The sequence below is a fragment of the Bemisia tabaci genome, chromosome 7, assembly GCF_918797505.1.
Source record: "Bemisia tabaci chromosome 7, PGI_BMITA_v3".
Taxonomy (NCBI): domain Eukaryota; kingdom Metazoa; phylum Arthropoda; class Insecta; order Hemiptera; family Aleyrodidae; genus Bemisia; species Bemisia tabaci.
This window is the reverse complement of record NC_092799.1, coordinates 1019063-1032251: the sequence shown is the minus strand read 5'-3', so window position 1 is coordinate 1032251 and position 13189 is coordinate 1019063. Positions and strand designations below refer to the sequence as shown.

At 36.1% G+C, this 13189-nt stretch overlaps 1 protein-coding gene across 3 annotated transcripts; it reads right to left on the bottom strand.

The window, feature by feature from the left end:
• Nucleotides 1-1087: 1087 nt before the first annotated feature.
• Nucleotides 1088-13180, bottom strand: LOC109036744 (uncharacterized). 3 transcript variants are annotated; one of them, XM_019051104.2, is made up of 7 exons: nt 12667-13180; nt 11308-11481; nt 10203-10286; nt 8252-8577; nt 7367-7517; nt 5592-6146; nt 1088-4133 (listed from the first exon to the last, which is right to left on the bottom strand). In XM_019051104.2, exons 1-6 carry the CDS (start codon nt 12841-12843, stop codon nt 5847-5849), a joined length of 1212 nt encoding a protein of 403 aa, XP_018906649.2. In that variant the 5' UTR covers nt 12844-13180; the 3' UTR covers nt 1088-4133; nt 5592-5846. The 3 variants fall into 3 exon arrangements, with proteins under 3 accessions (XP_018906649.2, XP_018906650.2, XP_018906651.2); XM_019051105.2 differs by having other exon boundaries at nt 7367-7514; XM_019051106.2 differs by having other exon boundaries at nt 10203-10283.
• Nucleotides 13181-13189: the final 9 nt, after the last annotated feature.

The following is a 13189-nucleotide window of genomic DNA, read 5'->3' as shown; positions in this document are numbered from 1 at the left end:
CAACCCCCAGGGGCTGCCCCCCTTCACCCTTGGCATCCTACGCGACATATCGGTCATAGCGACGGAGTTTCCGCGGAATTTCCGATCCTGCTATCGGTTGCAGTGACCGGAAAGCCTCGAAGCGGTTTTGTTTTGGTGTTGCTGTCTAGAATGGTACTACTCCGTATTTGCAAACTCGTGAATTTGGTACATAAATCGGCACAAATGGCGTATATATAAATACTGTTATTTAAGAGAAGTAAATTACGGACTGTTTGTCAAATTAACTCATTTTTTGTTTGGTCGTTAGATCTTTTTTTTTTTTTAAAAAAAATTTAAGTTTAAAAAGTGTGAAGTTTTTTGATTAAAATATAAGAGGTTTAAAACAAAATTGATGCAAAAATAGTGCTTAAATAAATAAATTAAAATTTGGTGTACCTATGAACTCTTAGATTTTTCGAGGTTTTTCTTTTGCAAAAAGCGTGAAACTTAACTCATCAACTTCCAGTGATAGTGCAGCCTCATTCTCTGCCCTCAAACTATGGAGAGTGCGTAAAAATTCAACTATTGGCTACTATGACTATCGTCTACAACAACCAAATTGGGCCAATCCCTGCAAGGGACATATGCGATCCACTGTAATATTAAGCAGCCATGATAATGAGGAATTTCAACTATTCAGCAAAAACACAAGGTCAATTTTTCCATTTCTTCCCGGAGTATATTTTATTTTTTAAGTAATTAATGAGAGCCAAAGTTATGTGCTTTTGCAGAAATCAGGACAAGGCGTGTGAGTGCAGTTTTAGAAAAATTGAGATATTAGTTATATCAACTTAAACTACATAATCTTAAATTATACTCTGATAATAATTCACTACTAAAATCCAATTTTTAAGCATCAAAATACGAGTTCAAACTTTCATAAACATAAAGTTCCATGTGATTTTTAAACTCTGAACCTACATTTTTGGGAACAGCAAAAACTGCACTTATGCGTCTCATCCTCCAAACCCCTAAAATAAAATAAAAATTTAACGTCAAGGGGTGAAAAGTTAACGTTCAGAGGACATGTGATAACAATTTTTTTAAAAAAAAAAAACAACTGAAATGATTTTTTGTCATTGTAATTGTAAAAATGTACAGGATACAAAATCGGTGCAGGAAAATAGGAGAAGACCCTTGACAAATGAGGCTCCTTTTTGGGCCGAAACAAAATAGAAATGAATAATTGAAAATATTACAATGGACTTAAACTATAATTACACATCGTGATTAACTTAAAAGGATAAGAGGCTGGTAACAGTAACAGTTCTAACTTGACAAATCTAAAGTGATTAAATAAAAAAGGCAGAAAATATAATATAAACTTATTTTCAAAGAGATACGATGAGAACAATGATAAAACTGATTAAATAAAAGTAGAATTTGCAAAAAGTAGGCATTGATAGTAATGAAGAGTTAAAAAGTATTTGATTCTTGTAGTGTCAGGTGATTTTTAAAACAATGATGGTTATTTGTTTGAATAAAATTTTTAAAAAAAATCGAGCTTTTAATAAAATCAAGATAAAAAAAAATACCGACCGCAGAGACTGAATCCTTTCTAAAGGTGCTTGCAGAAGATATACCATTACTAGAACTGGATACAGAATCAGATGATAGAAAGAGATAAATTTAAAAATAAAAAAAGAACTTCACAAGGTGGGTTCGACACAAAACGAAATCAAGCTCTTGGCGGTTTGACAGGTTAAATGCCATCACTTTTTTTAATATGATCAATTACATGAAGGCACTCAAAAAGCGCTCTGAACAAAACATAAAGGAATTTATAAACAGAGATAATTTCATAAAAAGATAAACAAATTTATAGAGAAAACAAATTAGCCAAGGAGTTTTACATTCGGTAGTTCCAATATGTGATCAATCCATAGATAAATCAAATGCTACCATCCTTCTTGCTGTCCGTCAGCAAAATTGCCTGGAAAAATATAACTTATTCCAGTAGATACTCTTTTGATTTCTCGTAGGATTCTGGAATGAGCGATACAACACAAATGTTTGAGATAATCATTTTAACAGCATACAGGTTTTTTTAAAATGTTACTTGTGAGTTGATTCATTTTAATTCTTATGAATAATGATAAAATCAAAATTAAAAACCTCTTAGAAGCTACCGTCTTTTTTTTCCATTAATAAAACTTGTTACTGTGACAAACTGGGTCAAACGCTGATTGTGAAAGTTTTATTAAGTTTTGTTTTGATTATAGAAAGAAATATTAACCTTCAAATTACAAACTAGATGACATCACCTAATGTATTTTTCAGAGAGTAATAGGTAACTCCAACGATGATGAAAGTAGAAAATTGACATTAATAGGAATTGTATTCTATCTGGTAAATCATTGTTATCCCACCAGCAAAACACAAGTTTATGATGCGCACATTTGATTCGTCACAATAGGTAACCAGTTTTCTGCTATGCAGTGTCATAAATATAAGATTTTCAATCGATATATTTGAAGGTCAGATATTTCAAAACCAGAGTCAGTCAGTTGTACATGTCACAGAGTTGCGTCCGAAAGGTTGCTTCTTACAGTTGAGCAAGAAATAACAAGATGTAATAATCCATACATGTTGGATGTACCGATATGGGAGGAAAATGAATCTTATTTTTCACTCATCAAGAAGAAACAAGCAGCAAATTACAAATTTATGACAAACGGAAATTACCATCTCTCCGCTAGCAGGCCGATCATTGAAATTAATAAACTATGCAACAGAAGAGGACAAAGGGATAATGGAGTGATCTTACTGATTGAAACGGGTGGTTGTAATAAACCAACAGGGAAAATAGTGGGGGAATAACAAGGGGAATAGGGTTCCTCGTGGGTTGCCATTAGTTAGTCTATTACTTACCTCCTTTGTCCATTGCATCCGCCCACTTTCACCGAAAGACTTTCTCCATTTTCTCGTTTTCTTCTTTGTCTATCAATTTCAATAATCAGCCTGCAGCCTTACTTTACTGAGGAACCCAAGCACATACATACAAATAGCAATAATATGACACCCAAAAATCAATAGATTCAAGGAAAAGCGTGAGGCAATGAAGAGTGAGACAATGAAGATAAAGGAAAATAACACAATTTAGGAACAGGATTAAATATGTTCCATGTAACCTTCCCTCAAAATTTCATTGGCACCGCTGCGGATTGATTGGAGGAACTTGTTTGCCTATTTTGACTTCCTGTAAAAAAAAACCTGCCATCGTCATTTCAGGAAATCTAATTTTCCGCCTGCGTTAAATTAAAATGACCCAAGTCATGGATGTCATATTTACTATTATATTATCAAAGAATTCTTGCGACATCAGGGGAGTTTTCTCTCCTTCTTTGTCTTGTCTTGCGATGACGTCATATCTACAATAAGTGTTAAAAGACTCCTCATTCAGAGCAATTTCAAATCAGGGTGTCTACTAATACAGGTTGGCCAAAATCAGTACTTTTACAGTACTTTTTCAGTACATTCCCGAGAAATTCAGTACCTCTTCAACAGAGAAATTCAGCACTTTTTCAGTACCTCCATTAGACGAAATTTGAAAAATTTCAAAAATTTGAATTTCTCTCTCAAACTGCGACAAAAATGAAAAATTCCGGACCTTTTAACGGAATTTCCGCACTTTGTCAGTACTTCCGGATCGCCCTTAAAAAATCAGTACTATTTCCGAACTTTCCAGAAATTCTGGACTTGTGAACACCCTGCAAATCCCTACCACTTGTCCTCAGGACTTATTCTTTTATTTGATTCTTTGTCCTAGCTATTAACTTCACAGTTTTTCCCTCCATCTGCATCAGAAGTTGCGCTGGAGAGAGAAACTTTTTTTGGGTACTTCTTCTGACCAGTTTTTGGTCAGTTAGATTTTTCCTCTTCAATGTCCAATTTAATATTATACTTCTTGCAGTAAGATACAACAACAGGTCTGGTCAGGTTTATCATCTTCTTGTAGTAGTCTCGAAGAGTCGGGTAATTCTTCATGCACTCGTTCATTTCCAGGTAAATTTTTCTTAAGAGCGTCTCTTCATCAGTCTGAATCATGGCGCACTGCTCCTTCAGGGCTTCAGGAATTAACTGCAGTGGGGGTACTGGGTCCTCTTCCGAAACTGAAAAAATAACTTTGAATTAAAATATGATCACTTGATACAAAGAAATTAATCAAGCACCGTAGCTGAGAGTACAGAATGGCAAAAAAAGCAGGAGAGATTTGATTAATTGTCACCTTCTGGCTAAAGTATAACAAGCCCCTTTGGGCTTAAGCACCGAGTTGCCGAACTTCTCAAATTTGTCTGATTTTTTGGGGGAAAAACTTTTCAGATTGTTTTTTCATGTTGTCCGAAACTTCTTTCAAAACTGAACAGAATCCCTCGAAAATTGTAACTGCTATTTTTTCAGTCATCAAAATAAATCCCGAAGTTTTCATAAAAGTCGGTGCGAGAGCATTAAAGAAGAAATTAAAACGATAATAAGATAACCGGCAACATGGCGTCCAAGCTTGATTGGGGCCAAAGGATGATGATAGCACGGTTCGAGCAGCCTGAGGGATAATCAGTCGTGCACTCCTCAAGCACTTTTGAGGATTCTGTTGGCAAAAAAGATCACTACATACACCATATGCAGCTTATTCTATGAGAAGAAAGTTATCGGGGATAAACTCCGATTCTGTTTTTAAACTGAACTTGACAAAAACTATTCTCCGGACGAGTTGAATACAATTGCATTTCATGTTGTCTAATTTCCTCTTCAGTTTACTTTTTCTTTTTTTTTTTTACAGAAAACCAAACAACTAAACACCTTCTAAGTTTACATTTCATTCAGTGGTGAGGCGTGAGTGATTGAGTATCGATAATTCCCCATTTGAAGCTATGGTAAAGGATCGATTATTAAAGTGTTCATTGCGAACACCCTGTCAATCGATCTTTTTACACAGGCTGAAATGACAGATCGAACACTGTATCGCAAAGCACGCCACACCACTGATTTCATTTTGGCTTAAAACAAGTCTACTTGCAAACTTTCAAGTCAGCATGATGTCACTTTTCTGTCAAAAAAATAAAACACAGGAGAAAATTGGACAACATCTGATGTAGTTAGGCTAATTCCAGTTAAATCTGTCCAGTGGCTAACTGGACAAGGCACGAATTTAAGCACCCTGATATTCCTTTTATCTTCAAAATGTTGCATGGGACACAAAATGAAAATTGCTGACAAGCGCGCGCCCCCCCTCCCCCATCCCATCTCCGGCTCTGGTACAAATGTTAAGGTTCAGGCCCGGTGACTGCCACCAACCGCCCCTCCACCACCTTACCACCAGAGAAATAATTTGTAATACCATTCTATACTAAAAATCTGGAAAATAGATGGAAATCTTCACAGAAAGAAGAAGAATTCTACAGTGCCTCAGTGTGTTTTTGCATTTTTGGGGTAAATTTTTCACTTTTTACCTTTTACGTTTACATGTGGGCAGTAAAATTTAAAGTTTACTTTGTGACACTTTAGCAAATTGCAATTCAAACTCGTGTCTAGTTTTGGAAGTTCTTGTGCGAACTTAAAGTTTTCCTTACCTTCAGTAGAACAATAGTTAATGTGGTGGTACAACAAATTCAAGTACGACTCATTTTCCTTTTTGCATCGATAGCACGGTAAACAACTGATGTCATCACTGTACTCGATGCTGCTTGGGGCTTTCTTCTTCCCCATTTTTGTGGCAGGCTTATAAAGTCTCCTCTTCATCGGTTTTGGTGGCGGATTCTCCGATTCTGATCTTACCGGACTCAGTTTTGGACGAATTGGTCTAAATTGGGTTCGGTGTTCAGGTGCTACACTTGGAGGTAATTTACAGGTGCTACACTTGGAGGTGAAATATTTGAGGGAGCTCCATTCTCAAGATCCACCTCTTGTTTGATTGTAATCGGGAGATTTATGACTGTAACTGGTTCTGGCACAGTTTCAGACATGACTGGATCTGGCAAAGTTACGGAGGTCACTGGATCTGGCAAAATTACTGAGTCAACTGGATCTGGGAGAGTCACTAAAGACGGATCATCGATTGGATCATCTAGTTTTTCCTGTTTGACTGATATGTCTAAGTCCATTCGGCATGGACCTACAATTGGTTCCTGAAAATGAAAATAATGTAAAGATTTAATGGATGAAAGCACGGACTCCTAATTAAACATGTGGGTTTGCTTGATACACATAAAACCTCCTTTGACTATGCTAGATTTGAGGTTTACCTTTCTTCATTTTGGAAACATTTAATTCATCAGAAGAAAAACTGTTCTTGAGGAGTAATATGTATTCCCAATACTAAGAAAAAAAAAGGAAAGAAATTGCTCGGTAAGTTTAGGTTAAACGGCTTAACGGCTTATACCTTCATCATAAATAATGCATTTTCTGAATTCTGACAGTGTTACCTCTCTGAAAATATATGTAGCGGGCAAATAGTCAAAACAGGCATTCATCAAATGCCTTGGCAAATAGTCAAATTTTAACAGTTTGCAAAGTTTCAACACTTTTTTACAAAGAGCTCTCAAATTTTCATTACTTTGAAAGTTAAGAATTTATCAATTGTATTTTTATTTTCAAAAGCTTACAGCTTTAACCATCATAAATAAAAATAGTATTTTAAGAAATGCTGTATCTTTTAAGATGAAGCTTCATTTTTGAGCTGGAAATTCCTAACACAGCACAGCAGCATTCTTAAGTACAGCAACCTCAGAACGATGCAAATTTTTAAAAATAATTCCTATCTATAAGGATAAATGATTATTTTGTACAAAATTAGCGAAAGAATCTGAATTTCAATCTGATTGTGAGTGAAAATAATGGGTGCACCCAGTCACTTATTGCACAAACTCTACAACTTTCGACACTTTGTACTTTGTGAAAAGTGAATGAACTTAGATTTTACATAATCGACATTTAGGGGTAGCCATTTTGTTTAAAGTTTACGATTTAGAAATATCCATCTTCATCCACATTGAGTGAGAATGTTTGACACTTTACTCAGGCATTTGACAAAATTAATTGATTATTTGCCTGCAGAACGTACGATGCATAGTCAATACTGTTCATGATTATACCTAAGAACAGCCAATTTTGCTTTTTTAAGAGCAAAATTTTGTAGAAAATATCATTGGTGTCAGAATGAAGAAAAAATACTGAAAATGTTGAAATCTAAATAATGTCCATTTCCCTTTTTTTTTATATTGTTTGGAAAATTGAATTAACCACCTAAATTTTGTGCCGAGATCAAAAATTCGAAAGGCATATTCTATCTATTATCTTTGTTTTAAGTAAAGAGGATGAAGATGGACGAATTGGAGCAGCACATTACCAGGGTTACAGAGTGCTTCTCTGGAGCTTTACAATTAATGCTGCCTCCCGTCCTCGATAGTCTTGGTTTCTTTGAAGGTACCTCATCATCTAAGATCATAACGTCGGAGTCGCTTGAATCTTCGTGATTATTTTGATGATTTTCTTTGCTGCTAAGACACACAAAAATAGAATAAATTGTATCATTTCCAAGTTCTAAAAGCGTAATTGAGCACATTTTATGGAGTTCCGTTGAGATGCAATAACATTTCTGTAGGATGCAGAAAGTTCTCAGCTTCCTCAATTCAAAAACCCTTTTTTCTCCAAAATTTTCAAAGCTAGAGCCTTTATTTGTCTGTTATTAGCAAACTGCCATGCTTTTGCAAACTTAATGCAAATTTCACAATGGTTTCCAGGAAATTCTAATTTTGAGGCATTCGCAAGCTGTTTTCATTTTATCATGCAAGTAAGACCGCACAAGTTTTTCAGAGGATTATGCACCCCTTAAATTTTCAAAGCATTTCAGCTCTTCAGGAGTTATTGCACTACTGAAAGCATCAAATAGGGCAGCAATTAGGATCAATCTTTAGCATGATGGCGTTGATAGAATTAGCTAAAAAAAGATGTTTGTCATCAATTTTGTTTAAAAATGGTGTAGTTTATAAATTCAATTCTATATAAAGTGTTTAAAATTATGTTTTGAGTTGAAATGACAATCAGCAAATAACGGACCATCTCGGGTCTGTTTTTCATACTTTGAAATTCGGATTTTGCTGGAATATCCACGCAATTTGTCCAAATAAATCATGAATTGCAACCACCTACTCTTCTTTTCTGATAAGTGTGTGTGGAAATCCTTACTAATAAACTAGGAAAGTAGGAAAATACATTTGGAAAGTATTATTACCTTGGTTGAGAAGTTCTTCCGCTTTGACTGGAACATGATCTTACGGCTGAAATTTCACACCAAAGAGACTGGGCCTGAGGCTGCGGGGACGAACTGGCTCTACTTGCAGGAGGAGGAGAGTCTGGAAAAATGCCGTCTTCAACCGCATGAGGCTCTTCTTTAATGTAGACGCTCTCAATACTTGGAGCCGGAGGGACTCTTTCAAAAGTAACTGAAGAAAAGGATGGCTTATGTGTTGATATAACTTTGAGTTTATGATTTGCCTGTAGTTCCTCTGGAGGTTTAACACGGAGGAATCCGAATTCCGAATTTGCTCTCTTCTGTTTCTGAAATATGAAAATTATTGGACATTATGACAAATTAAGAGACAGTTATTTGGTTCCATTAATTTGAATAATCAAGTGACCGCTCCACTGCCATTTATAAAATACATAATATTCTACTGGAGATGGGAGGGAGTCGGGGAGACGGTTCTGCAATTTTGTTTTTAAGTGTTAAAGGCTGGGGAGTTGCATCTTGGAAGCATTGTGAGAGGGAGTCGAAAAATCGTAAATTTAGTGTTCTGTATTTTAGGTATTGCCCTGTAGCTACTATCCAACTAAAATTTCATTCCACTGAAAGAGGACATTTGGACTTTATTTTGCAATTCCGAACTATAATTTCTAGTGCATCAATGAAAGCACTTAAAAGCATAAGGGAACTATGGAAACTGTGGTACATCCGTTGTTTCTAAACTGAGCCAGAAATTGTACTTCCTTTTGCAAAATACAGTCCATTTTTCAGACAATGGTAGATAGCTATGCTCAGAGGTGTGTTGAAGAAAGAAGTTATCTTAATTTAACATTAATTTATTGAGCTGTCGAAAATGAATGTTCACATTAAAAAAGAGCTATGTAAGTTTGAAAGGGTCGGATTGTAGGAACTTCACATTACAAGGACTTCCTAGAGATTAGCCTGGTGAACTCCTGTTTTACTGCACACTCTTTAGGTTTCTTGTTTTTAGAATAACTGACTGAACTTTAAACATGAAATTACAAAAACATATCGCAACATCTCATAGTTTTATCTTGAAAATGTAACAAGCAGTACAGGGCGTGTAAGTTTTTGAACCTTTGTATTCATAATTGATTAGTTTAGTGCCTAAGTAGAGTTAACTGAACAGAGCTAACAACTTATGTTAATAGAATTGAGTTGACAATTTATAATAACTAAATTGAATTAACAATTTATGTTAACTCCATTCCTGATGCATTTGTACCAGGTTGCATCAAGTTTGAAGCAGGTTCGTAACAGGTTTGAAGTTTTATTTCTTCATCAGGCTCTGTGTTGAGCACAAAGTTTAATGACTTTTCTCACGGTCAGTATATTTTTTATCAACTTTGAATTTTTTTGCACGAGAAAATTTATGAAGACTTGAATTCAAAACTTAACCTTACTGGTTAATAAATAACATATACCAAAAAAAACCTTAACTCATTTTTTCTAATATGCAACTTAGTAAATTTTTGCTGAACTCAGTCCACTTATTGAGTGGATGTGATCTACCGCAAAATTTATTTCTTCATTTTTGCTATCTGGGTATCTATCTTTCCAGAAAAATTATATGAATAGTAGGGGGCTGCGCCCCCTGGCCGCTCCACGGTCCATCCCCCGGAAGCGCCACGCCTCTAATATGCAGATATCGTGAGATCCTTAAAAGATCATTGAGAGTTAGGGTAACCCGGTTTGGAGACAGCGGGAAGCGTGTGAGCATGCGCGGCGGGAGGGGAGTGAGGAGTGGGGAGTTAATGAGAAACCGGTTTGAGACATGATTAGCGTTACACCCTCAGCATGACACAGCACCCTTGTGATTTTATACTATAGAGTAAGATTTCCCTTGAATTAATCTTTTTAAAAAGGACTCCATTAAAACTTTAAAATATACCTACTACTTTATTGAGATTGTACATACCTTTGACCGCTTAAGATTCTCAATATAAGATTCAATTATATCTAGTTCATGTTTTGGTTTGCGTCCAGTTTTTTTACTTGCCTGCTAAACAGAGCACAAAAAGATGTTGAAAATATTTACAAGACAAAGAGAGACAGAAAAAGATAAGAAGAATAGTAAAAACGCACTAGACTAGGTTTGAACGTTGCCTACGAGAATAGAGAGGCCGTAACTAGTCAGTTTTGTGACGTCACGCTAGTAGACATTTACTGAAAACAACAAGCATATTCGGGTCATTGATACATCGATGAATGAGGCAGTCGCTGCGTGGGCCAATCAGAGTGGCCCTCAGTCAGTCAAAGTGCATGAGCGGCACATTTGAATCTGAGCGGAGTAACGATTATCGGTATTACGCTTTCATTTCCTCAATTATCAGACAAAGTCATTAAAAGATTTGTTACTTTTCTGGGGTGAAATTTCATCTTCTTTCTGAACAGTCCTGATGAATTTTTGCATCAGATCAACCCCTGAGAGGATATCGGCATGAGGAACACATGTCAGGCGTTCTCCCATAAGAACACATGTTATACCGCGGCCGAGTTTCATCTACTAGCATGACCTCATGGAAACGTTGTTACGGCTTCTCCATTCTCATAGGCAACGGTATGAGCTAAAGAACTTCATTCTGTATTTTCTCTTCAAAATTTCCGAATAAAATGACTCACCCAATAGAATATTTGGAAATCAATTCCTAAGAAAAGATGTGAATAGGTATTCACGATCACTGAGTTCGAAGACATAAATACAATTGACATGATTTGTACACTCTGTTTGACATCTCAGTTACAAAATTTTGCCTGCTTATCCACCCTGTTCTCTTGAGGTAGATCTTCAGTGTTAGTTCCACAAAAAACCAGCTTGATGCGCTGCTAAAATCCGAGTCAAATCCTTCTGTGAAATCCATGATTATTTTAATAACACAATAGATTGCTAAGGGGACAAGGGAAAGGCTCCTCAGCTGTGAAAGCTCGCCTCAGTGAACTTAGGATAGATAGTAGATAGTTCATTGATAAACTTCACAACATAAAACTTCATAATCTGCACTAAATAATGATCAAGTACTTACACTGATTACAGGTTTCATTCGATTGATAGGAACAACTTCGTAAATGACCTGATTTAAATTCTGGGAGAATAGAACTTGATTGGCTATGACACACTTCACAAATCCATCGAAAGAAGATAGTTTTTCATAGCAAGTTTCGCAAATTGAGTTCGACAAATTTGGATGATACTTCATCTAAAATGGAAAAGAGAACATGTAAGTAGTGCAAATGAGAGTTCAATTACAATGATATACCTAAATGCACAAGCGACTTCACTAAAAGTTATACGAAATTTTTGTTATTTCATCTTGAGTTGATCTTAATTAAAATAAGGGCATCCATCATCTACGTGGAATTGAGTACTGAGGTGTAGAAAATCTGAGGACAGAAGCATAGGTCTAAGGCATTTGTCATCTTACTACGGACAAATTGTGTGATCACTCCTCCGTCTGTCTTACCTAAGTGAATATCGATGGTCGAAAGTGCGAAACGACGTACCTCCATAGGGTGTTTCGAAATTTCTGCTCCTATTTTAATTCTTTAAAAAAAACGAGCCAATTTTATAGCTTGAAATTTACGCAGATTATTCTGCTAACAGAGAAGATAAATCAAAAGAGATTCCAAGAAATTATACATTGAGTAGTTTCCCAAAGAAAAAATAAAGTAGGTATGACAGGAAGTCTGTGGAGATGTGTGGTTTCCTACTTTGGCCGCCGATAGGTGACCATTCAGATCAAAGATGTTAATAGAAAAGGGTAAGTTGTCCATAACACGGATTTTTTTGAGTTGTGAAAGAATTTTTCAATTGGAGTTTCCATTTAGGTGAACAATTTTGAGCATTAAATGCAGCAAATTAAAACTTCAAAAAAATTTTCCCCAGTGCTTTAAATTCAAGTGAATGACGAAGCAGGTAGAGTTTAGAATCGGATTGATAAGAGATTTTACTGCTACCACTGAGTTTCTGATAGAGGCTCAACAATCTGCGGTTGATGCGCTATACCATAAGGGCTTTTCTTATCCAAAACCAGAGGATCGCCATGGAACGTGATGAAACACCTCACTTTCATATCCCAGTTCACTGACATGGTCCAGCCCGTTCCTCGTGTTTCGGTGAATTGCTAGGGTTCTTCTCACAAGATGGGTTGCAAGCCATTGATATGTGCGATCCTAACCTCAGTCGAACCACTTCGAGACGTAAAGATCCTGATGCACTACATTACACAAGTTCCATGGATAAGTAGAAAAGCCATGAGATATGATGAAGAGTGCGAAATGGAAAATGGTTCACATCCTGCACTGACGCCAATAACTCACGACTAAGTAAGTGCAGCCAGTTTCAGTTGGTCGTAAGTAAAATAATTTTAGTAAATTTAACATACCTTGATTCCTATGACATTCTCGATTAGGGTATTCACTTTTTTGTCTCTCCATTCTTTGAACAGGAATCGTTTTTTAGGACTGGCAGGCTTGTCACACAATCGACAGGCAGCATTCCGAAACGCCAGATTGCGAGCCTCCTCCGGCATCGGAGGATCACTGATGGGGAAGATGCTCATGATGAGAATATTTAACAATATCTAAAGAAGATATAATGGCAAATAAAAAGACAATACAGACGCGCAGGTGTGCGATAGCTCACTGTAAGAACCCAACTGTATAAATTCTGGTGGAGTTTCGCATAGGCTGAGAAGAAGTTGAGTCATAAGGTTGAAAACTTCAAAACAAATCCCAAAATACCTATACCGACGTACACTGAAGCTCAAACTTCAAAATTTAGGAAAAACTATGACAAAATTAAGCACTTTCCTTCAATTTATATTGAACAATTAATTGAATAAAATATTTTTCTAATTTTGCCAGAAGGGGTTATGTTGGGAGTTGGGACCGCGAAAACTCATCAGA